At 41.6% G+C, this 21,291-nt stretch overlaps 5 protein-coding genes across 7 annotated transcripts; 1 reads left to right on the top strand and 4 right to left on the bottom strand.

Annotated features, from left to right (window-relative positions):
- Positions 1-48: 48 nt before the first annotated feature.
- On the bottom strand, positions 49-3,270 carry LOC105696259 (cysteine dioxygenase type 1). Its single transcript, XM_012418604.2, has 5 exons — positions 2,845-3,270; positions 1,152-1,293; positions 957-1,068; positions 701-870; positions 49-595 (listed from the first exon to the last, which is right to left on the bottom strand). Exons 1-5 carry the CDS (start codon positions 3,069-3,071, stop codon positions 560-562), a joined length of 687 nt encoding a protein of 228 aa, XP_012274027.1. The 5' UTR covers positions 3,072-3,270; the 3' UTR covers positions 49-559.
- Positions 3,271-3,524: 254 nt separating this feature from the next.
- Positions 3,525-8,104, bottom strand: LOC105696255 (titin homolog). Its single transcript, XM_012418598.1, has 4 exons — positions 8,041-8,104; positions 4,212-7,975; positions 3,897-4,127; positions 3,525-3,801 (listed from the first exon to the last, which is right to left on the bottom strand). The coding sequence occupies exons 2-4, from the start codon at positions 7,880-7,882 to the stop codon at positions 3,660-3,662; spliced, it is 4,044 nt and encodes a 1,347-aa protein (XP_012274021.1). The 5' UTR covers positions 7,883-7,975; positions 8,041-8,104; the 3' UTR covers positions 3,525-3,659.
- Positions 8,105-8,274: 170 nt separating this feature from the next.
- Positions 8,275-11,638, bottom strand: LOC105696256. Of its 2 annotated transcripts, XM_012418600.2 has the most exons (7): positions 11,330-11,638; positions 10,229-11,266; positions 9,167-10,174; positions 9,021-9,089; positions 8,774-8,942; positions 8,491-8,694; positions 8,275-8,419 (listed from the first exon to the last, which is right to left on the bottom strand). In XM_012418600.2, exons 1-7 carry the CDS (start codon positions 11,608-11,610, stop codon positions 8,291-8,293), a joined length of 2,898 nt encoding a protein of 965 aa, XP_012274023.1. In that variant the 5' UTR covers positions 11,611-11,638; the 3' UTR covers positions 8,275-8,290. The 2 variants fall into 2 exon arrangements, with proteins under 2 accessions (XP_012274023.1, XP_012274024.1); XM_012418601.1 differs by lacking the exons at positions 8,275-8,419; positions 8,491-8,694; positions 8,774-8,942; positions 9,021-9,089 and having other exon boundaries at positions 9,433-9,754; positions 10,035-10,174.
- On the bottom strand, positions 11,594-18,671 carry LOC105696254. Of its 2 annotated transcripts, XM_012418596.1 has the most exons (17): positions 18,608-18,659; positions 18,128-18,307; positions 17,790-18,065; positions 17,583-17,733; positions 17,351-17,510; positions 16,992-17,255; positions 16,716-16,929; positions 16,026-16,649; positions 15,625-15,951; positions 15,254-15,560; positions 14,856-15,194; positions 14,379-14,794; positions 14,006-14,313; positions 13,305-13,938; positions 12,571-13,249; positions 12,261-12,494; positions 11,594-11,833 (listed from the first exon to the last, which is right to left on the bottom strand). In XM_012418596.1, the coding sequence occupies exons 2-17, from the start codon at positions 18,274-18,276 to the stop codon at positions 11,618-11,620; spliced, it is 5,298 nt and encodes a 1,765-aa protein (XP_012274019.1). In that variant the 5' UTR covers positions 18,277-18,307; positions 18,608-18,659; the 3' UTR covers positions 11,594-11,617. The 2 variants fall into 2 exon arrangements, with proteins under 2 accessions (XP_012274019.1, XP_012274020.1); XM_012418597.1 differs by lacking the exon at positions 18,128-18,307 and having other exon boundaries at positions 17,971-18,065; positions 18,608-18,671.
- LOC105696257 (NADH dehydrogenase [ubiquinone] flavoprotein 1, mitochondrial) lies at positions 18,620-20,952 on the top strand. Its single transcript, XM_012418602.2, has 6 exons — positions 18,620-18,696; positions 18,875-18,942; positions 19,100-19,768; positions 19,870-20,102; positions 20,178-20,381; positions 20,461-20,952. Exons 1-6 carry the CDS (start codon positions 18,648-18,650, stop codon positions 20,645-20,647), a joined length of 1,410 nt encoding a protein of 469 aa, XP_012274025.1. The 5' UTR covers positions 18,620-18,647; the 3' UTR covers positions 20,648-20,952.
- The last annotated feature ends 339 nt before the right edge of the window (positions 20,953-21,291 follow it).

Below are 21,291 nucleotides of genomic sequence, written 5' to 3'. Positions count from 1 at the left end.
ATACTGGGCCGGCCGCCATCTTGGATTTCTAATGCAGAAGGCCTCTCGTAAATTTGTATATTATATTTTATGCGTATGACAGTATGGATTCGTGCCTGCATGCACACGTTTTATATACTGACATAAATTCTTGCTTTTATTGACAATATGGCGAGCCTTTCGTCGCACATTCGCCCACAATTATGCATTGGTAAACGACGTATCGAGTGTTCGACCCGTCGAGGTCGTAACAGATAACCTACGTGGGTCTCTTTACTTTACACGCGCTTGTCTTATTTCGCCGTGGCGCACAGTGGGTGTCATAATAAAATCGGTGACGGAAATTCGGCGTCTCAGTTGAAAACTGAAGGTAATTATTTATAGTCTAGGCTTCTTACTGTGAGATAAAGTGAAACGAATCGAGCCGCTCGGTCTACGTGAATCTGATACTAATCTGGCATTAATTGCGCGAAGAGGTACAGATCAATTCAGATTTTGTCATTGCAGCTCAGCTTGAGGTAAACGCGAAACTTTTTACCCTGTATTCTTACGTCCTCTACCGTTTCCTTTCCTTTCTCTTCTAGTTGTCTTCCGGACACCTGGATTCTTGAATCTCCTGTGATAAAGCCGACGTATTTATAAAAATCAGGTATTACATACGTACCTCCGGATGGGAATAAATATTTATATGGTTTTCTTTTACATAAAAGTCTTTTCTTACCCGGTCGCGTCGTTCCCCGTATTTTGACCAGAACGTGACGGAACATAACGATTTCTGGCCCGTTTGTTTATTAAACACTGAACATTTCGAAAATGGCGGCGAGTAGAGGTGAAGAGAGACTGCAGGGTTCACTGTGCTAGGGTTCTCCACTCGATGAATTCCCATGGAGTCTAAAATCGAAAATAATTAAAAAGTAATTAAACAAATATATATATCCTCAATTAAAACCTCTAAATAAATATAAATCATAAATTACCATTGATATAACAAATGTCGTTTAGTTTAAGAGTGCTGCATTCGATTTCTCGGAGCTTTTCGACGTTTTCCGTGCTGGAGTCGCAATCTTCCGAAGGCCACTCGTACTTAGTCTGATAAACAATAAGCAATTAATAAATTCCCCTAAATGAGCATATTTAAATCTAAAAGGAGTAATTTTTACAAAACGTTAGACCTCGCACAGTTCTCCCTGCAGGACCTTCATCACGCAATGTGCATTTGCATGGTCATGGATTGCAGAACCATGACCCTCTCCCCAACATAAAACCATAAGGTTGAATCGTCCATTGCCCTCGTCCACCAAATTCCTCGTGTACCTGAAAGACGAAGTGGAAAAAATGTTAACTAGATCGATAACGGCACATCTGATAATATCAAGCGCGTCTCAGGACTCTTAGTTACGGAGAAAGAGAAAAATATTACTGAGTAACTAGCGGTAAATCTGATAAAATCGTTTATAGGGTATTTTAGTTCATGCCTCGTTGTAATGTCCTCTCCGAGGCTTGTTCAGTTTCAGGTTTTTTTATTTTACATACAATGCACCTTTCCCTGAGCGAGGCGGCGCCTTTGATCCCCGCCACGCGGCCATCTTGTCCGCTCCGTTCTAAAGGAAAGGTCCTTACAGTCTAACCAGCAATTTCTTTTCCGCCAATTTCCGTGCTTCGAATCGTTAGACAGGTAAATGTACTCGTTATGTGCCCACCTGGGCATTAGTCAGTGACTAACTGTGCACAGGCTGGCACGGGAGGAGTTTACACTCGTTCTTCTTCGGAATGTTTTGCCGTGAAACTTCTGAGAAACTTTTACCCCGAATTTCCTGACGGAACTTATTACTACCGAGGCTCATTTTATACCTATATTTATCTTGTAATTCCTAACTCTCGTTTATGTACGCAAGTATTTATCTTTTTATTTATCGCAGCTATCTTGACTAGTATACCACGGCATGACTTCAGCAGTACATGTAATATTAGCTGTTCTTATTTTTAAATGTGACAGGAGCATTGAAGGTTTTCTCTTTCCTTTTTTCCGAGGTAAGAGTTAATTCCTCACGGCTACAACCTGTTTAAAAGTAATGATATTGCTCCGTGTGCAACCGGGTGAGGAAATTAGTGTCTTTAGTGAGGAATTTGTGCTGCGAAACTCGAAGCAGCGCTTCCGTCCGCCATTTTGATCGCGTTAGAATCCCAAAGAAATTATTTGCGCGTTAAACTTGCATTAGACGAAACAATTAATACGATAACACGATTGGCATGAGATGTGTAACAATTATTATCGTAAAGCTTTAATGAAGAATTTCTTGAATGTGATTTCTCTCTCGAGCGATGTGTCGGGAGAAGTAACAAGGAAATATTCGCAAGAATAAGACGATAACCTAAACGAACTCGCGTAGTGTTATTCCCGATTGTGTCACTCGTCAAAGTGACGCATGTATTGTGTAAAACAAGATATTAAAATTTAATCTAGCCACGAGAATATTCTCTGTAACTTCCCATTATTGTCCCGAGGGAGAATTCATTCAGCGGCGCAGACGTTTCTTTTTAATTCTCGACTTTCTAAGTCTGCTTATCGAATATACAAAAATTCAATTTTTAACGTCCAAGTATAATTCATTAATCCTTATCTCTAATCAAACTGACCCCCGACCGTCCTAATCACCGATATAAATTACGGTGGAGATAACATCGAATTTTTAATTCTTCATTACTGAAATATTTAACGGGTCACAAAATTAAATCCTCACATCCCTATACAAGCACTTCTTGAAAGATCCTTGAAAGCACTTTCTCAAAATCTCCTGACCGTTCAAGTCCTGCTATAAAAGAAAAAAGGAACGTGTTAAAATATCGGAACAAAATACTGGAAACCTGTATCTATCAAATTTCGCGTATTTCCTCCACTCCAGAGGATTGCTCCTGTAGGCTGCCATAAGGTCCTTGACATGGTCGATGTTGACAATGTCCGTGTCAAAGGCTTCGTATAAATGTTCGATGAGTTCCTGCAGGGTCAAATTTTTTTCCAGTCGCACCGGGTGCATCTTCGAGGCAGGAAAATGCATCCTCGCGGGATAAGGGCAGATTTTTGCCTCCTGCATCTTCCCCAGGGATGAAAATCGAACTCCACTTCGCGATCCTCTTCTCAGACCATCGACGCACCGCCGGAAACTTCTTACAGAACAGATATTACTTTATATATCTTATATTAAATTAAATAAATCGGTCTAAAAACACTTTTTTCTTCAGCCGAGAATGTCACAGAACTATCGGGAACGAGCGGGTGCACTCAACAGACGAACTGCTGCTTCAAGTCTGACACCGGTCTCCAGCTCAACATCTTATAGCTGCGTAGGTCTCCCTACTCTTCTGAAGAAACCCAAAGCGATTTACAGGGCTACAAGATGAGGACGGTGGCAGCTGCAGCGACGAAGACTGTTGGGGTGCACCGCCCTGACCTGGGTCAAGGCGAATGCATGCACTCCATTGACTGATTGCACTTCACTGCGTCTCCTCTTGAAAATAATTTTTATTCCGAGAAATCCCTTAATCCACGAGAAAATGATTTTTAAATTGAATTAACGTTTAAATGAATCCACGGGATAATTATATATATACGTATAGACAAACACCGAGCAAATATACATTGTTTTACAACGCACGTTTTCTTCCCATTTATCTACCGGTAATTAAAAAATGGGGCCCACTCTCTGGCGAACGCAGTAAATGGGACCTCTTCGGGTTTTGGGCCGGTCTTTTATTTCTGCATACTCTTCTTGGATGTAAGGACAAGGCACGATCTTCTCTCCCGTTCCTTTCCGTTTCGGACACCTAATGAATCGATGAGAAAATTGTCTTGGAGGGTCAACACTTCCGGTACGATTTTTCTTTAGAATACGTGAGAAAATTTCATTGCATAGGATCACCTGCAAGGAGACGCTTTGCAGAAGCAACAAGTGGTCCGAGGCTCGTCTTTCGATGGCATTCTTCGACATCTACATGGAGAAGACTCGCAGGTGTTGCACTTTTCAAGAGGTGTCAAGGATGAGATCCTGCGACGTTCCGATGATCGAGGACTGGAATTGCATTGGCAAGGTCCTTGAGGAGATTTATCTCCTGCTCTCTTCTGCTGGAAACCTAGACTTCTTCCTCGGGGACTGAAAAATCGAAATGAAGGATCAACTTACGGTATGTACTAATAAATTAATAATAAAATCAATTCGAAAACATTTCTCCAGAACCTGAGTCGAGTCTTCTGGCCGACTTCTTCGTCGCAGCAGCAAGGTCGTCGTCTGCAGGTGCAGCAAACGGAGGAGCTGATTTTCTGCTGAAGCTCATTAAGCACCTCGGAAAAGACATTCAAGCTCTGATAGGAAAGCTCTTCGGCTCCTCTTGGCTTGACTTCGTCTCGGAATCTGGACTTGTCGAAGCATCTGCACTCTTCGGCTCCATCTTCGTCGTCTTCCTGGATGTTCTTCAGGTCCCTCGCGAAGTACTTGCTGACTTCTTCTCTCGGCTTCCAGGCGGTGACTCGAATGGCCGGGAATTTTTTCAAGTTGCCTGGAGATGATCTCTCCGTGTCATTAGACACCTTGTTTCGAAGACAGTCGCAAATGTCAACAGGCATGCGACAACAGGAGCACCTACTAACTGGTGCTCTACAGGTGCACCTGCTGTGGGGATTGCAGCAATGTCTGCAAGTCTGTTCCTCTAAAAAATTATTCCTCGGTTTGTCAATTAATTCCCGCTCGCACTTTGCAGGGCAACGTTGAAGAGGATGCACTTTTTCCTGTATGCAAGTCTCATTTCTCCGCTGCATTTCCTGTTTCTTCACCTGGGAGGGCAAAATGCAGCTGGTGGAGTCGATGTTGGGGTTGCAGCAAGGTCTGCAGCAACTTTCTTCAACGTCTCCGTGAGCTCTGCAAGTAGTAGAAATTTTATTCGGATAATTAATTTGATCGTTGCAGCGAGAATTGCAATCACAATCCGGCTCCTCTTCCCTCTTCCTCTTGTCCTGCGTTATGCATTCTGGTTGCACTATTTTTGCATTTATACAAATCGAAGGAATCTCGGCAGATATGCACTTGCAATTTATTTCAAGTTCCTTGGACTTTTCTGGCGTCTCTGAAGAATTTTTTACCCCCTCTTCTGGAGTATCCTCCCCTTGCAATTCTTCTAGATCTTTTTTCTCGACTTCTTCCGACGTTTCTTTTTGATTCTCGTTAATGTTTCTCTGAGATGGAGTCATTTTCTCGATATCCTCGTTGCTGGACTTTTGGGTGGATTGTGCTGAAGCTTTTTTTCGAGCAATAATTGCTGCCAGCTTCGACCTTGATCGCCTTTCTTGGTTGAAACTGCTCACGCTTCTTTGCACTGCACTCGATATGATTTCTTCCTTTTTATTCGAGTCATTAGATGATTCTGATTTATCTTCGCCTTTTGACATTTTTCCTGAGGTTTCTTCGGAGGTATTTTTCAAAGTGTTTTCAGTTTTTGGAGGCGTTGAGTCCTGTGTGGCTCTTTTCAATGCGCTGCAGGTCGGAGAACATCCTCTCTTTTTCTTTTCTGGTATCTCCGCAGGGTCTGAAAAAATGCTCTTGGTCTTCGTCATCAACTCGGAAGCCCTTCGAAATGATCTTTGCAAAAATGAACCTCTTTTTTCTTTTGAATCCTCTTTTCCCTCTGCTGTATCTTTAGGCGTGTCTTCTTTTTCTATTTGCAAGTCTGTCTTCACATTTTTCTCCTCGTTAGTCCCTGAAGAGTCCCTTTCATTCTTCCTTTTAGAAGGACTAATGTCTCCTTCTTTCTTCTCCTTGGCTGAAATCGAGAAGACCTTAGAATTTCCCTTCGGCGATTTTTTTCCTTTTTCCTCTGGATTTATTTTTACAGACGAGGACTTTTCTTCATCTTTTACATCTTCACTCTTCTTCGGATCCTCTTCGGATTCTTTTATTTTTTCCTCCGCATTTATTTTTACAGATGAGGATTTTTCTTCATCTTTTACATCTTCACTCTTCTTCGGGTCCTCTTCGGATTTTTCTTGAGATTCCTTCAGGTCTACGATTTTTACACTCACAGGTTTACTCGTTGTTTGCTGATTATCCATGCAACACTCTTCCTTGACCTCTTCAAGATTGCATTCGTTATTAAAACATGGTTTTATATCCATTTCTTCATTTCTTTTCTCTTCATCCACCTCTTCAGCCTCCACTCGTCCTTGACAGAGCCTCGAAATTGTTGAAGAGTCTCTTTTCTTGAAACAACGGCAAATTGATTCAGGAGGTTTTTTGAGAGAAATTTGACTAGGAGGAGCATTGACACAATACGACCCTGGCTCGAGAGATCTTTTGACTTCGTTCCTTCTTCCTCGATTAACGCAACGCGTCTTCGTCTTCTCTTCAGGGTGTACGTAAGGATATTTTCTAAAATTTTCGAAAAATGCATTTTCGCTGTCACGGTTCATATAATTATCCTCACTGGAGTCATACGGAACGAATGTCGGAAGCTTCTGCTCGTCAAGCCTTGAATCATACCTCTGGAAGTAAGAAGGACACGTTGCCTCCTTGACGACCTCTTCGGGTCCATTGTCAGAAGCTGTAAACCTGGATCGAGGGGTGAGAACTGAAAATGCATCCGAAGGGAACTGATTTCCCTCCACGCTGGATTGACAGTAACAGCCGAATCTGCTCGTCGACAAAGATTTCCCATCTTCGAGGCTGTCTTCAGCACTCAATGTTTGGCAAAGACACAAAGTCGCATCGGACTTCTTCTCCTCGGAGAAAAAATCCGAAGCGTCTCCTCCATCGCATAAGCACGTCGCCTGGGTCTCTTCGTCTTCTTCCTGGATCTCGCCTTGGATTTTGGAATTCTTCCTGTTGCGTTTCTTCAACAAGGCGTCTATCAATTTATTCGTCGATGTACTCGAGGTACTCACGCTCTCGTTGGTCTCGGTAACCGAAGAGGAGCATTCTTCCATCTCCTTCTTCTTCGGTTTCTTGGCCACATTTTCGGTAGCCTCGGAACAGATGTAGATGTTGACATTCCCCGTCATCTTCCGATTGTCCATCTTGTCAACTCGCTTCTTGGACTTCTTCGACCTCTTCTTCGGGTCGACTTTCGGCGTCGCCGGAGGGAGACAAATTATTTTCGGCATTTTCTTGGAATACGGACGCGCGATCGACTTATCCTGAATGTCGTCGATCATTTTCCGTCCCGAGAGCTTTTCAGTGGTCGATCGAGATCGAGATCTTCGTCTCTTTCCTAAAAAGTGGGAGTCGAACGTCTTGTCGGAGAGCAAGGAAGGCTTCTTCGACTTATTTTCGTTCCCTTCTTTTTGAGTGCCCTCGCACTCGTCGGATTTCTTCTTCTTGACTGGACTTGGCTCATCTTCCTGGCGAGTGGTCTCTTTAACTATACTTTGGACAGCTTCCTTGATGGAGTTGTTGATGAGCTCCGTCAGCTTCGCCGAGCAAAGATCATCTTCGGGGAACTTCTTGCAGTTCGGCTCGCTCTTCTCTTCTTCCACTTCCTTCGCGTCGATTTTCTTCTCCTGCATCTCTTCCGCGATTCTTCTTAAGTCTTCTTCCAGTTTCTTCTTCTCTTCCTTGCATTTCTCATCCTGCTCTGTTTGGGCTTCCTTGGTCTCGCTGATTACTGGAGGAGCTTCTTCAGGACGCTTCTTCATCGTGGACAAAGACGGTTCCTGGATCCCTCGACAATCCCTTCTACATGCTCTTTCTGGTTCCCGATCTCTAGACTTTTCTCGTGGATTGAAGAATTTGTCAAAATGCTTCAAAACGTAGGACTTTTTTCGCTCCCTCGGTTCCTCCTTTTTCTTATCGCTCTCTTCATATTTTCGCCGGCGAGATTCATCATTAGAAATGTGAGCCACTTCTTGTACATTTATCAACATCTCGTGTCATGTCGCAATGTGAGACGAGGCTTTGACTTGCGATGGCCTCGACCTGCCGATTGTTGTGTAGGAAACTCTGGAGATCCAGTATCACTGAAGTGGTACGATACTAATTAGGATATCTCATAAAACTGAGAAGAACGGAGATTAACGAGTACCTTAATATCTACAATATTTTACGTGGACCTGGTTTTCTAGATTTTCCGCCTTCCTCAACATCCCGATTTCTCCGAGCCTGCCAGAATTTGAGCGGCAATCTTTTTCACTTATAAATCTACACTTCGAATTTTGACAGGCCGATCCCCTCAAGATGGGTCGGCCATTTTGGAAAGAGAAGACAAATGAAATATATCTCTCGACCGTGGAAAAAATTCATTTACGCTCGCCTTATCAGATGGAAAATCAAGTTTATCGTGTTTCTTTGACATGACGAGTTGCTTCATCGACGTGTCTTCTTTCTTTGGACTTAACCACGGAGCTTTGGCTTCTACGTCCCAATTTTTGAGGCGTTTGTTGCATCGCCACACTCTGCGTTGGCTGAGGATAGGTAAAAATATAATGATTCAATTTTCATATTTTACCCGGTGTGTGAATAGTTAAGGGCATACAAGCTTTCCTGTTCCTCTTCCGAAGATCGAAGAAAACACGATATTCGCAGCCTTAGCCAAATTTTTTATCACCGGAGGTGGGGAAAATTCGGGAGTGCTTTTAATGGTCTCACAAGTGCCGAGGTTGCCTCTTTTATTTCTTTCTTCAGCTCTTTCGTTTTCACCCGCAAATTGAGTTCTAGTCTTCTTCTCGCTTTCCACTCCCTACAGAAAGGATTAATATATTATTGCACGTCCATTTCTTTTATTATTAATATTCATACAACGGGATTAAAGTGATTACAGAGGGGCGTCGATCCGTCTCATCCCGACGATGAGACCTTCGATGTTTCTGATGAGGTAAGCTTCCTTCTCGAGAAAGCGGCTCTACTCTTCTACTTCTATACCTGACTTCTCGAAGAAAGCCAGAGTCCGTCTCATCAAGCTGCGGTTTCATGAAATTCGGCTCGTACCTGAACGTGGAAAAATGATTTCAATATTTTCCTATCATAATTAATCACAGGGGAATTAATTAGACGAATCTACTTCACCTTACAGAGATCCCTTGACTGACGGTCCCGCAAATCGGAATTTTCCTACCACAACAGTCTCGCACTGAGCTGAAACACCCAAAGAAATCCCATTAAAACTCAATTTACGATTTAGGAATAAAATCCAGTCAAGGATAATTATTTACTTCGAAACGCAGCTTCGTTGTCCATACATGACGAGTCCACAACACGCGACGTTTTCGTTTTGCGGTGGGAAAAATCCCCTAGAGGTCTGGATTTCGGGATCTACGCAAACTCGACGAAAAGTCGGAGACGTTGGGCTCTTTTGGAGACAATAATTCCCCCTATCTGGGCACAAAGACCTACTAGAAGAATCCCTTTCAGGTGGGGAATGATCTCGAGCCCTGAAGTGATGTTCTTTCCCCATAGAATTTGAGTTCCCGTATCGGTCACCGCATCTTCTCAACGACGCTGAAGTACTTCGACAGAAACTAGGGTCCCTATTTGCTGAAGAATCGTACCGAGTTTCACATTCAGCATCGTTTTCGCATTCAATCCTATCGCGAGTCGTCCATTTCGGATAATTCATCCTTGAAAGATGTCTTTTTTGGTGCCATTGTCGACGACGCTCCAGTTCTTCGGCTTGATCTCTTCGTCCGTCGATATGAAACATTGCTGTGTCGTTATCTCGCAGGTCGGCCAGCAAATAATTCCGTCTGTTAGGTTTCCTATCCTGGGACGATAGCGCATCGCGAGGATTCTCGTGGATTTTCCTAAAATATTCGGAAATTCGCGTTTGCGAAGCCAGGAATTCCTCGTCGGGGTATGTGGGATTTTTCTGCTTGCATGTCTCGCAAGCGAAAGAGGAGGTAGAGCTTTGAGAGGGGAAATTGAAATCCCTGATTTCGGGAATTCCCTTCTGGCTCGATGAGTTAGATGTTCTTGGAGTTCCCGAGGAGAGGAGCCGGTCTGCATGTTTCTTATGACTCGATCTGTGTCGTATGATTTTTTCGGGATTTTCCGCAGAATGGGGACACTGCTCGGGAGACTCACCTCGAGCTGGCTTGACACACTCTTTCGATAGCAATTGCTTGGCATGCCGCTTGCAGAGTGCTTTCGAAGAGCAGTTATTCAGTCGACTTAGCAGCATGCTTCCTAGCAGCTCTCTTTCCGCCGCAGAATCCACTTTGCACCTGAAAATATCAATAGATTTAGTAAGACAATCGGTAGACTTTTTTCCTCTTTACCTTAGAAGAGTATCTTCCAATTTTCTGACCGCATCCTGAAAGCTAATCGGGATCTGTGGTCGAGTAGAGATCGAGCGCGACTCTCTATCGTTCGGAATATCTCTCTTCGGGCTTTCTAGGTTTTCGCAAAATTTTGACGCTTCGTTTCCTAACTCTTTCTTCAGGGAACAAACGTTAGTGACGGAAGAAATTAATTTCCTGGGGCTCAGGATTTCCTGGGCACTGTACGCGCTGCTTCCTTTGTCCTCGTCGGTTCTGCTCGACGATGGGGTTGCATTTCCTTCTCTGATAGTTCCCAATGGAACTGCTTTCTCGGAAGAAATAATAGACCCCGAAAATCTCTGCCCAATCCTCGAGGAAGCACCAGATGACTGATCGTTCGCGATTGCAAATTCCAACGGCTTTGAAATCGGAGTCTGCAGATTGGACACCACCTGGTCTGATCTCGTAATGCTCACAACTGGCTGAGCTCTCTTCTTCATTATTTTTTTGGTAATTTTACTCAGAAGAGAGGTGCGCTTCTTCTTCAAAGGTGTCTGGACAGGAGTCGAAATTTCTTCAGCTATGACAGCGTTCAATGAAGATCCATTTTCTACTCTAGGGGTTGACCGAACTGTCGCAGATCCTTCTTTCAGAAAATCAACTATTGTGCCGTTGGAAAAATTCTGATACTCTTCAGGTTTTACATTTGTACTCTTTTCGACTTCCTCGGTTTTCAAAGGCTGTGCTAAAACCTGGATTTTCATGCTGTAGCCTTGACTTGAGCTCATTGGCTGCGTAGGCAATGTAATTAATTGGTTCGATGCTCTGACAGATCCTTGAGTTGCATTCGGGAGCAGAGAATAATTTTTCTGAGACTCTCCATCAGCATCAGGGACCGTTCCTTGATTTTGGGTAATATAGGTCGACGGATAATTCATGATCTGATAGTCAAAAGGGTTTTGATAGACGACATTGCTCGATTGACAGCCAGGTGGAAATCCCTGCTGGTCGTTCACTCTCAATTTTGGAAAATCGTCAATTTGTGACAAAGTGTATCTGAAAGTGCAATAAAAAATATCATGGAGAAAACCGAAGAACATTTATAAATATTTCCCTTACCTCTGAAGGCGACGTCGATTCTCCTCTTCGGGAAAGAATGGTTTCTTATCTCTGAGGGGGTTGCGGGTTCTTCTGAAGAAACCATTCCCTCGAGGAGATCTCCTCATTCTCGGAGCTAATGGATTAGGCAAACTCAGCTGAGGCAACGATCTGGCAATATTGTTCGTCAGCTCTGGAAGCTGAGGAATGGGTACCGACTCTGTATAATAAATGTTATAAACCGGAGTTTGACAGGCCATCATCTGTCTCTTCAGCTTGCGTCGTTCGACCAAAGTTGGCATCCTGAAATCACCGAGGTGTTTCGCTCTCTTCTTGAGTGTCCCCAATTTTCCTGGAAGGCGACCTGCTGGTCACTTTTCTCTTCGGATGCTGTGACACTGGAGATGACATCTCACTAGCCGATTCGCTGGTGAACAGCTGATCCTCGGTAGACCACTCTTCCATGCGAACTGCACTTATGCTGGAACACCCTCTGCACTTCCGCTGTGTTTTCTGCTTGCTTGACTAACAATTTCGGAATAGTTAGAATATTCCGCACAGTTGAATGATCGCAATACTCTGAACGTACACATCTTTTAAATTTGTTAACCAAATAATCCGAGGTTATGTCTAAATGACTTGTGGTCTTTCGAAATGCCACCTGGCTTACTAAGTCACTTATCAGCAAAATCACTCTTAGACAATCTGTTTTAATGCTTAATTCATAACACTTATATATTTTCAGCCGAATGCATCGCGTAAAGCAGCACGTACAGAGAACACTGAAATTTTTTAATGTCAGAAACAATCGAAATTAGATTTTGAAAAAATTGATAAACAACTTCAAGTGGCTAAATGACGTCTATGCAGTTTCACGGATCTCTGGCTTAATTCTGTTTTACCTTGTTAATGTTTCGGTACAACTAAGAAAATGTTTAAACGTGTAAATTACCTTGAATATTCTGAGTATCTTGTTCGTGATCTTTGAAATGGTACTGCCTTTTTGCTTCTTTTCTTCTTTGGGGAAAAGCTGTTTCACATCTTTGTTTCCTTCGATATCTTCAGAAGCCGATACTAACGGTTCAGTTTCTTGAGGATCCTCTTCGGGCTGAGCCTTTTGACGATACTCATGTACCAAATCTTTGAACGCCTGAGTTTCTTGATACGGAAGAGTATGTCCATGATCCTAATAAAACAGTAATTTTAGGAAAACGAATTGTTTTAGAATTTTATAAATAAATCTGTAATAAATAATTAACTACCCTGGAGGATTTTAGGAAAGCTTCGCGATGTCCTGGGGATTCTTCTTCAGTGAGTCTTGGACTTCCTGGAGAATCCCTTCTCGCTTCGACGTCAATTTCTTTAACTTCTCGAGCTTGTATCAATTTTATTCTGTCGTGTTCTTTGAGCTCCTCAATTAATCCTGGAGTTTGGAACATTGGTAGATACTTTCGTAGCACTGGGATGTCATGTTTCCTTGAATAATTGCGAGTCTCATATCTTTGATGTCTCGGAGGATAATGAACTGGTACTTCCGGGATATTTCTTGACCTTCTATAATCAACACGAGGTCTTAGGATTTTCCTATTTGTCTCACATAAGCATCGTAGACTATTATCATGCCACTCTTCGGAATCATATCTAAAATCACATCGATAGGCATCATGCCTTAATTTTGTATAGTCTTCAGTTGTTCGATGCTGCAAAAGTTTTTCTTCAGGGTGATAATCGAGGTGCCTACACTCTTCAGAGCAATGTCGAGGTCGTGTTTCATTATCTGAAATTCTTTCATAAGTTCCACCTACATTTTTTCTTTGCTTTTTAGAAGCTCTGCTTCGCATTTTTCGCGAGTCTTCTTTTCTGCCACTTCGTGTTGGTAGATTTCTTGAAGGAGAAGTTCTCAGCTCGCAGTAATATTCTCCGTAGTCATCGATATTGTCTCTGTAAAATGCAGAATTTTAACAAAAATAGTTATTCATATGAAATAAAGTAGTACCTTGATTTTTTTCCTCGTCTTCTATCTCTTCGTTTACGTCTTCTTTTCCTTTTTCGTCTTGACGAAGTGGCATCCACATATTTATCATCAGTACTTCCAGTCCATGTAGAAGTGCCTTCGGTGCGAGTTGTCGAAGACATTTCTGTCTCATCCTGAGACCATTGGGTCTGCGTTTCTTCAGCTCTATCTGGCAAATCCGTAGATTTGTCCATTTTTAAAGGCTTTACTTCCGATTTTTCATCGAGCTCGCTGTCCGCCGTATCTTTAATATTTTCAGACCCTACCCCTTCGTCCCTCGTACTTGGCATTATCCTTATCTTTTGCCTTTTGTGCTTCTTACTCTTTCCTTCGCTCCTACGGCCATCTGTATCACTTTTCTTCGTATCTTCTGCATAATTTTTAGGCCCTGATGAGTACCTTTCATCAAGTAATTCCAGACCTGCGTAAGGGTCATACAGATCCGGAACATCAGACTTCTGATCAACTTTCTTCTTCCTGTTATCAAAATCACTTCCCTTCCTGTTTCTCTTCGCTTTTCTTTCCGCAGCTCCTCCACTCATCCTTCTTGAAGATGCAGATGATCTTCTATTATTACCTTTTAAATAGTTTAATTCACTGATTTTCCTCTTCTTTCCTGGAGTACAAACATTTTTACACTTTGCAGTTTAATGAAGTTAATAAATAATGCATCAATTTCCCACCTCGAACGTATAGTTTCTGATCTGAAGGAAAACTAGACAAGCCAGTAACATCGACATATTCTTCAGTCTCTCCTCGAAAAGTAGAATTTTCTTTTCGGTCGCTATTAGATAACGAAATTTCGTCTCCGTTGTCTTCTTCTATTTCTCTGATATTACCTCGACACTGGACAATTCTTGGAGTTCTTTGAGTATTCAAATTGCTAATATTTTCACTAGACTCGAAGGACATTCCTACATCTGCGAACCTCTGTTCGTTCTTCTCATCGATCTCTGTGTATATAGTATCTTCAGAAATCGATTTTAAATGTCTGAAAAAAAAATAAAATTGTAAAAACTATATTTTAATTGCTATTAATAATACATAACACTCTACCTGGGTAATTCCCTCGTAGGAAACTTCCTTTCATGAGGATATTTCATTCTCCAATGATTATCATCGTGTCTTCTTGACATTTTTCTCCGATGATCTCTGTGAGAATCATAAGTTTTACAATAATCCTCATCGTAATCACTGGAATGTCTTTTTACTGGTGACAACTCATCCGAGTGCCTCGATCTAGAGTAATCCAATAAATTTCGCGTTTCTTCGTAATCGTCCAAAGAAACAGTAGAAGACGATGAAGACATCGGTGGATGTTGTTGTTCGTAAACTTCTTCAGTGTCACTCTTTACTGTTCGAATCCGCCTATAAGTTTGTAATGGGAAGGCAGATTGTTTGACACAGAGCATGTTGACTATTTTCTTCATCAGCGAGGGTTTTTTTTCCTTCTTTGTCTCTTTAGAATCACCCTAAATTCGTAATTAAAGACTATTAAATCTCGCACACGTTTCCCAATTTTTTTTTCATTACTTTTTTTCCCCCCAACCATGACACTTTTGACAGGGCAGCAATAATTTTCTTTGTCCGATGCAGCTTCCTTTCCTCTTTCGATTTGTAGCCTTCTTGATACGAATGATTAGGTTTGTCTTCAACTTCAATCTGTATCACTTCTTCTTCATCTATTTCTTCAGTGGGAAGCGACTCTGTATCTGCTATCGATGTCGATGAACTGGAAGATTCTTTACGAGGAGATGAAATAGATTTTCTCTTCAACTTTGCCCTGAGTTTTCTTCGGGCCCTTATCATGAAACAAGACGTTGGGTCCACACTGCCGGAACTGTCATAACTCGAAATAGGTTCATTAAAAATCTGGAAAGTAAAGTAGGGATACTAACAGAAATTCTACAATTTTATACACAAAAACACACCTGTATAGTAACATCATCTCTGACTTTTTGAGCCTCGATGTCTCTATATGGAATTCGCTGACATCGAAGATCAAGTTCTGTAGGGGGTCCTTCCTGGTAACCATAACTATATTTTCCGGACGAGTCTGAACTAAAATCATCTTCCATTTGTTCAACCTCGGCATCTTTTAACTCTTTTTTTATTTCATTATCTTCTCTAGATAGAAGTTCTGTTTCCGATGTCATCTCATCTTTCCTAACTTCTTCCGTTGACTTCAATTCCTTTGAACGAGGAATTTTTCCAAAATCCTCCATATCCGAGGAATCTCTTGAGGAGAAAAAAATTAGAATGTTGACTTCACTGAATAAAAATCACTGAAAGCTGTTCTCACTTTTCTTCACTCATATCTGATAGATCTCCATAATCGAGAGGTGATTTACAAATCGTGCAAGTATTTTGTAAATCAGCGAAGCACTGTACACAAAACAGGCCCACACATCCTGGAGTCGGGCATTTTATATGAGGTACATTATCTTCCCGTTCCTGGGATCCACAGAGAAGACATAAATTTTCCTTGTGTCGGAAATATTTTCCAAAAATAGGACAAGTAGCAGCAAAGCGTTCTCTCAAAGTCACTTGCTCGACATCCTTGGAACCAGCCATGCCAAACTTTCTACGCAATTGTCTTCTTGCAAACTTTAAAAAACTACTTCTAGATCTGAAAATAAATCAAGCATATTTTTTGAAAGAACATTACCAAATTAATAATTAGTCAGCAAACAAAATTATTACCTAATAATATGATTGTACAGCCAGACCGCCCTTTGCTTCGCTCTATCTGGATGATAGTAACTCATAACGACATGTCGGAGTCTCAACCCATAGGGTTCAAAGACTGCCATGATCCAGCAGAAGACTATCAATGAAATGATTTGAGTGTATCTATCAAGATCTGGAGGAACAGGATCAGGAAGACATGGCATACTGTCAATTTGCATTTCTGTATCCATTGGAGAAAATGCTGAGATAATACTCCTATATAAATCTGCGAGGTATCCATTTCCAGTCACAATGATTCCGACAGAGTTGGGTCTCTGTATTTTGGTCTCAAACCTTCCGTGATATCTGATAGTACTCAAAACCCAATAAAGACTGTAATCTGCCATCATGTGAATGCAGAGCTTGAATGTAGTCAGACTTAGGAAGACGGCAGACTTGGTCAATTTAATTTTTTCCACTCTAACAAGAGTGATTGAAGTTAAAGGGATGTACTTGCTCTTTTCTCTGGGGTTTAGTGGCAAAACCGTCTCCTTGTTCTCTCGAGATCTTCGCAAATCTATCTCTCTAAGATCATCCGTTAAATATCTGTTGTCAAAACGTTCATTTGTCAGCCATTTGTGACGGTAGTGAATTACTCTGAAAAGTAAAATTTCATCTGAGAATTTTAAATATAGAACAGAATTTTAAGTTGCCGGTAATTACCTTAGTAGCATGAATAGTATGAAAAAACTAGTTGCAAAGCTCATCCAATCGAAAACAGTTAAGAACTTGTCAGTCCTTGATCTGATCTCAGTGACGATTCCTGTAGAGATTTCCTCGAGACTCTTACTTTGGTTCGTCTCAAAGTGGAAGTCATGGGAAAACTTGACCTTCACATAAAACATTGCAGCCATGTGTTTGGTGAACTTCTCTAGCTCTAGAAATAAACTTTAGAATATTGATATCTGTCTAAAGAAATTTTTGGAGAATGCAACCTACTTCTCTGAACAGAACCAACAATGGTATCGGCAACATAGGAAACCAGCATGCAGATGAAGTCGAAAGGTTTTACAGCATAACACACGAGACCAACAACATAGGCAAGATTGCAAATTCCACCAAAAAGGGGACCGAGGCTAGCCCTGCAGTCTGCCACTGCTCCTTCGAACACTTTTTGGCATCTTTCAAACGGAGTTCCTAACTTCTTGTTGCAGACATTCACGATACTGCCCAACCACTGGAAGACGTTCTTGATAACTTTAACTAACAAATAATTTTAATTCAGCAGGAATATAATCATAGGAATTAAAAGGACTAAACGAGACACGATTTAATGTCCCCGAAGGAATAAAACTTACGTATACTGATGACTAATTTTTTCAGAGCAATGAGAGTTGCCTTAATTTTTTTTACAACCACTCTTACAGATTTAATAACTTTTGTGATGGTAGTTTTCAAAGCATAAAATGGCTGCTTAACTAGATCTACAATTGTCTTTACCGCTTCCTTCAATTGCTCCTGAAAAGGGAAGGATGATAAACACAAAGAAAACTAAATTAATATTTTTTGCAGATGTAGGTGCAAAACTACCTGTCCACATGCCAACGACTCCGACAACACTCCTGTATTATGCAAAGTGTTCTTTGCAGGTCCAGTTAATGCGAGAATAAAGGCATATGCCATCAAAGCTTGTCGTCCTCGTTTTGAGAAAAACTGTGGAAGCAACAAGAAGACCACGCATCTGAAAAAATAAAATCCTTATGGCTGGAAATTACATTGAACCAATGTTAATCATACCTAACACGATATGAAAATGCAAGTCCGATAGTCAGTACAATTCCAAAAATAGAACAGAGCATCGTGGCCGAAGATAAGGTAAAATTCAGTTGAAAGACGAAAAACATGAAGAAGACATATGTGAGCAGCATGCCACCAATGAATCCCAAAATACTCTTCAGTATAAAATTCTCAAAAGTACCATCCGTTCTTAACAATACAGCTTTCGCATGAAGCCATGAATCTTCAGGGAAGGAAGTGACGCCGTCCCACCATTCCTTCATCTTCATTCTAAACCTGCGATTGAAAAAGGTTACAAAGCGAAGGCATCACAAACTCCAAAGAAATAGGAGCCTCACATGAATTTCTTATATCGAATCCTTTGAGATATAGTATATCGTATTTTGTTTGACTCCATAGCTCTAATAGAATTCATTCTTTCGTCCTGATATCTCAACATTGCTTTCTCCAGCCTCCTGGCTTTCAAAGCCAGTTGAAAAAATGCCATTTCTCTTACAACATTAACGTTCACTAAGATGCTAAAATTAAATAAACTAAAGGTAGAAAAATCCTCTGTTCCCGGCTAATCAATGAACCTTTAAGAACAATTATTCTACAGTATCAAGTCACATGGTGACACACCATTGTCATCTGTCATAAAAACGGAAAGTGTCAAAAGATTGCATATTAACTTTTGCATTTCAAATGTTTTTAGGCATTAACTTACAAATATGTAGCGTCGTCGCGTAAAATACAAAATGTGTGCCTAATTTTGTAAACAAGATGGCGGACGTGCACGCGAGTTCGGTCGGTACTTCGATAAATGAACTTAAAGTCACCTGCTCTTTTAACTCCTTTGGTCCAGCGCACTCTAGCAAAATGGCGGGTGTCGTTGCTCGCTGTTTCCAAGTCCCGAGGAGACAATTGGGTAAACGTCAACATTGTTTTGTTTCATTAACACCTGTACTGGAAAAAAGGTTCTCAAAATTAATTTTAGCATTCGATTGTCCCATTGTCAGGCAAAGATTGAGTGACTTCTCTTGATTAACCGACGTTACCGTATTGATTCAAGATTATATAATTAAATCATATTTCCTATGTTACAGGTCTCCTTGGAACACTTTTGAACAGTTACCAGACCAGAACACTCGCTGATGCCGCTCCCGAGGGAAAGGTAGGCTTCATTTTATCAACTCTTAATTTTGCAAACATAACCTGTCTCGGGACTGATATTTTTAAGTGGCATTTACGCAATAATTCTACCGCGACGTAGAATGCAGCCGGATGACAGTTATATTGTACGGTTTCATCTGACTTTATATATCTTTCAGAAAGTTGGAGGTCCTCTTTCTGACCAGGATCGTATATTCACAAATCTTTACGGCCGACATGACTGGAGGCTGAAGGGAGCGCTGCAGCGGGGAGATTGGTACAAGACGAAGGAAATTTTAGCTAAGGGTGCGGATTGGATAATTAATGAAATTAAAGTGTCGGGTTTACGTGGCAGAGGAGGTGCAGGGTTTCCATCTGGCATGAAATGGTCATTCATGAACAAACCCTCGGATGGGAGACCAAAATATTTGGTCATCAATGGTGACGAAGGAGAGCCTGGCACTTGCAAAGATCGCGAGATTCTACGCCACGATCCACATAAGCTCATAGAAGGGTGTCTGATTGCTGGGCGTGCCATGGGAGCTTGTGCCGCCTACATCTATATTCGTGGTGAATTTTATAACGAGTCCTCCAATGTGCAAGTTGCCATTGCCGAAGCGTACCAAGCTGGGTTAATTGGGAAGAACGCCTGTGGCTCTGGTTATGATTTTGATATCTTTGTGCAAAGAGGTGCAGGTGCTTATATTTGTGGCGAGGAGACTGCTCTGATTGAATCCATTGAAGGAAAACAGGGCAAGCCGAGATTGAAGCCACCGTTCCCTGCTGATGTTGGTTTATTCGGGTGTCCAACCACAGTTACTAATGTTGAAACTGTAGCAGTAGCGCCGGTATGTAGACATTCCATATCATAGTTAAAGATACTGAAATTCTTGATTTCGCTCTCCTCCATCTTGTCATATGTCCAGATATTAATAAATAAATGTTTCAGACTATTTGTCGGCGAGGTGGCACGTGGTTTGCATCATTTGGTCGTCCACGTAACAGTGGTACAAAATTGTATAACATCTCGGGTCATGTAAATAATCCTTGCACCGTCGAAGAAGAAATGTCCATTCCTTTGAAGGAACTGATCGAGAGACACGCTGGCGGCGTAATTGGAGGCTGGGATAATTTATTGGGAGTAATCCCTGGTGGATCGTCGACTCCTATTATTCCAAAACAGTAAGAAATCCTGTACATCTACAATTTCTCTTCTTCGCTCCTCCCTTTTGTCTGATTTAATCGTTACCTCTTCAGTGTTTGCGACACCGTGTTACTCGACTTCGATGATCTTGTGAGAGTGCAGAGTTCATTCGGAACGGCTGCTCTTATCGTGATGAACAAGCAAACCGATGTCATCAAGGCTATAGCACGTCTCATAAGTTTCTACAAGCACGAATCCTGTGGACAGTGTACTCCGTGTCGTGAAGGGATCAGCTGGATGTATAAGATTATGTGCAGGTTATTAAATTCACAAACAATATTCTACGTAACATGTCCACTTCAGAATTTTTCACGTATTCTTCTCTGCTTCTGGCAGATTTGTCGAAGGGAATGCGGAGGAGCATGAGATCGACATGCTCTGGGAGTTGACAAAGCAGATCGAGCTGCACACAATCTGTGCATTGGCTGACGGAGCTGCTTGGCCAGTTCAAGGGCTCATCAGACACTTTAGACCTGAAATTGAGAGTCGAATGAAGAGGTTTAAAGTAGCCGCAGTCAATTAATTCCCTTTGGTAAAGTAATGTATCGTCGAAGTGCAGAAACGATGTGCGTGCTATTTATTCCCAATGTATATAGACATGCAATCAGCACGTCGTATTAGACTACTCTTGTATGATGAAATCTTCAACTCCCACCACGCCGCAGGTCCGATTAATAAATCCTGAAATGAAAACCCGTGACGTACGTAAATCAATTTTTTTATATTTGCACCTTATAGACAGATATATATCTGCTAGAGTGTTCATTAAATTTCATTGCGAGTCCATGTAACACCTATTTTAGCGAATAAACTTTTAGTTTACACGTTCATCTTCAGACTGATGTTGCAGTGGCGCATACAAAATGAAAGGTTCATCTTTCCTGTCGGATGAATTGCATTTACCTCCATCACACTACTCTGAAACCTGAACACAGGGGAAAATAATTCATGGAAACCTGAACTAAACGAGAATCTTACACCACCACCCGAAGAATGTACAGAACGATAAATCGCACTTTTTATTCGATTCACGATACAAGAAAAAATTCTCACTAATCCTCCTATTGATTTGCCGTAAACTACGTCACAATACACATCAATGTCGCTCGTATGCGTTTCACAAAGTGCGTATACAATATATACAAAAGCGCTCGCCCGATAGCTGAC

This window comes from Orussus abietinus, unplaced genomic scaffold, assembly GCF_000612105.2.
Source record: "Orussus abietinus isolate OABI.00-Male unplaced genomic scaffold, Oabi_2.0 scaffold34, whole genome shotgun sequence".
Lineage (NCBI taxonomy): Eukaryota > Metazoa > Arthropoda > Insecta > Hymenoptera > Orussidae > Orussus > Orussus abietinus.
The sequence above is the reverse complement of the archived record's forward strand: the minus strand, read 5'-3'. Positions and strand labels throughout refer to the sequence as shown.

What these genes read in the sequence shown, in the direction of transcription:
- LOC105696259 (XM_012418604.2), bottom strand. Translation starts at nt 3,071, where the DNA reads ATGCAGGAGGCAAAAATCTGCCCTTATCCCGCGAGGATGCATTTTCCT. An exon ending in TGCAGGGAGAACTGTGCGAG is followed by an intron (nt 1,069 to 1,151) that starts GTCTAACGTTTT and finishes ATTGTTTATCAG; the next exon opens with ACTAAGTACGAGTGGCCTTC. An exon ending in ACGGGGAACGACGCGACCGG is followed by an intron (nt 596 to 700) that starts GTAAGAAAAGAC and finishes GCTTTATCACAG; the next exon opens with GAGATTCAAGAATCCAGGTG.
- LOC105696255 (XM_012418598.1), bottom strand. Translation starts at nt 7,882, where the DNA reads ATGTTGATAAATGTACAAGAAGTGGCTCACATTTCTAATGATGAATCT. An exon ending in GGCCAGAAGACTCGACTCAG is followed by an intron (nt 4,128 to 4,211) that starts GTTCTGGAGAAA and finishes TCGATTTTTCAG; the next exon opens with TCCCCGAGGAAGAAGTCTAG. An exon ending in TGCAAAGCGTCTCCTTGCAG is followed by an intron (nt 3,802 to 3,896) that starts GTGATCCTATGC and finishes TCGATTCATTAG; the next exon opens with GTGTCCGAAACGGAAAGGAA.
- LOC105696256 (XM_012418600.2), bottom strand. Translation starts at nt 11,610, where the DNA reads ATGCCAACTTTGGTCGAACGACGCAAGCTGAAGAGACAGATGATGGCC. An exon ending in TTGGAAGATACTCTTCTAAG is followed by an intron (nt 10,175 to 10,228) that starts GTAAAGAGGAAA and finishes TGATATTTTCAG; the next exon opens with GTGCAAAGTGGATTCTGCGG. An exon ending in CAACGAAGCTGCGTTTCGAA is followed by an intron (nt 9,090 to 9,166) that starts GTAAATAATTAT and finishes TGGGTGTTTCAG; the next exon opens with CTCAGTGCGAGACTGTTGTG.
- LOC105696254 (XM_012418596.1), bottom strand. Translation starts at nt 18,276, where the DNA reads ATGGCATTTTTTCAACTGGCTTTGAAAGCCAGGAGGCTGGAGAAAGCA. An exon ending in ATTCGATATAAGAAATTCAT is followed by an intron (nt 18,066 to 18,127) that starts GTGAGGCTCCTA and finishes TTTCAATCGCAG; the next exon opens with GTTTAGAATGAAGATGAAGG. An exon ending in GCATTTTCATATCGTGTTAG is followed by an intron (nt 17,734 to 17,789) that starts GTATGATTAACA and finishes TTATTTTTTCAG; the next exon opens with ATGCGTGGTCTTCTTGTTGC.
- LOC105696257 (XM_012418602.2), top strand. Translation starts at nt 18,648, where the DNA reads ATGGCGGGTGTCGTTGCTCGCTGTTTCCAAGTCCCGAGGAGACAATTG. An exon ending in AAACTGTAGCAGTAGCGCCG is followed by an intron (nt 19,769 to 19,869) that starts GTATGTAGACAT and finishes TAAATGTTTCAG; the next exon opens with ACTATTTGTCGGCGAGGTGG. An exon ending in ATGTATAAGATTATGTGCAG is followed by an intron (nt 20,382 to 20,460) that starts GTTATTAAATTC and finishes TGCTTCTGGCAG; the next exon opens with ATTTGTCGAAGGGAATGCGG.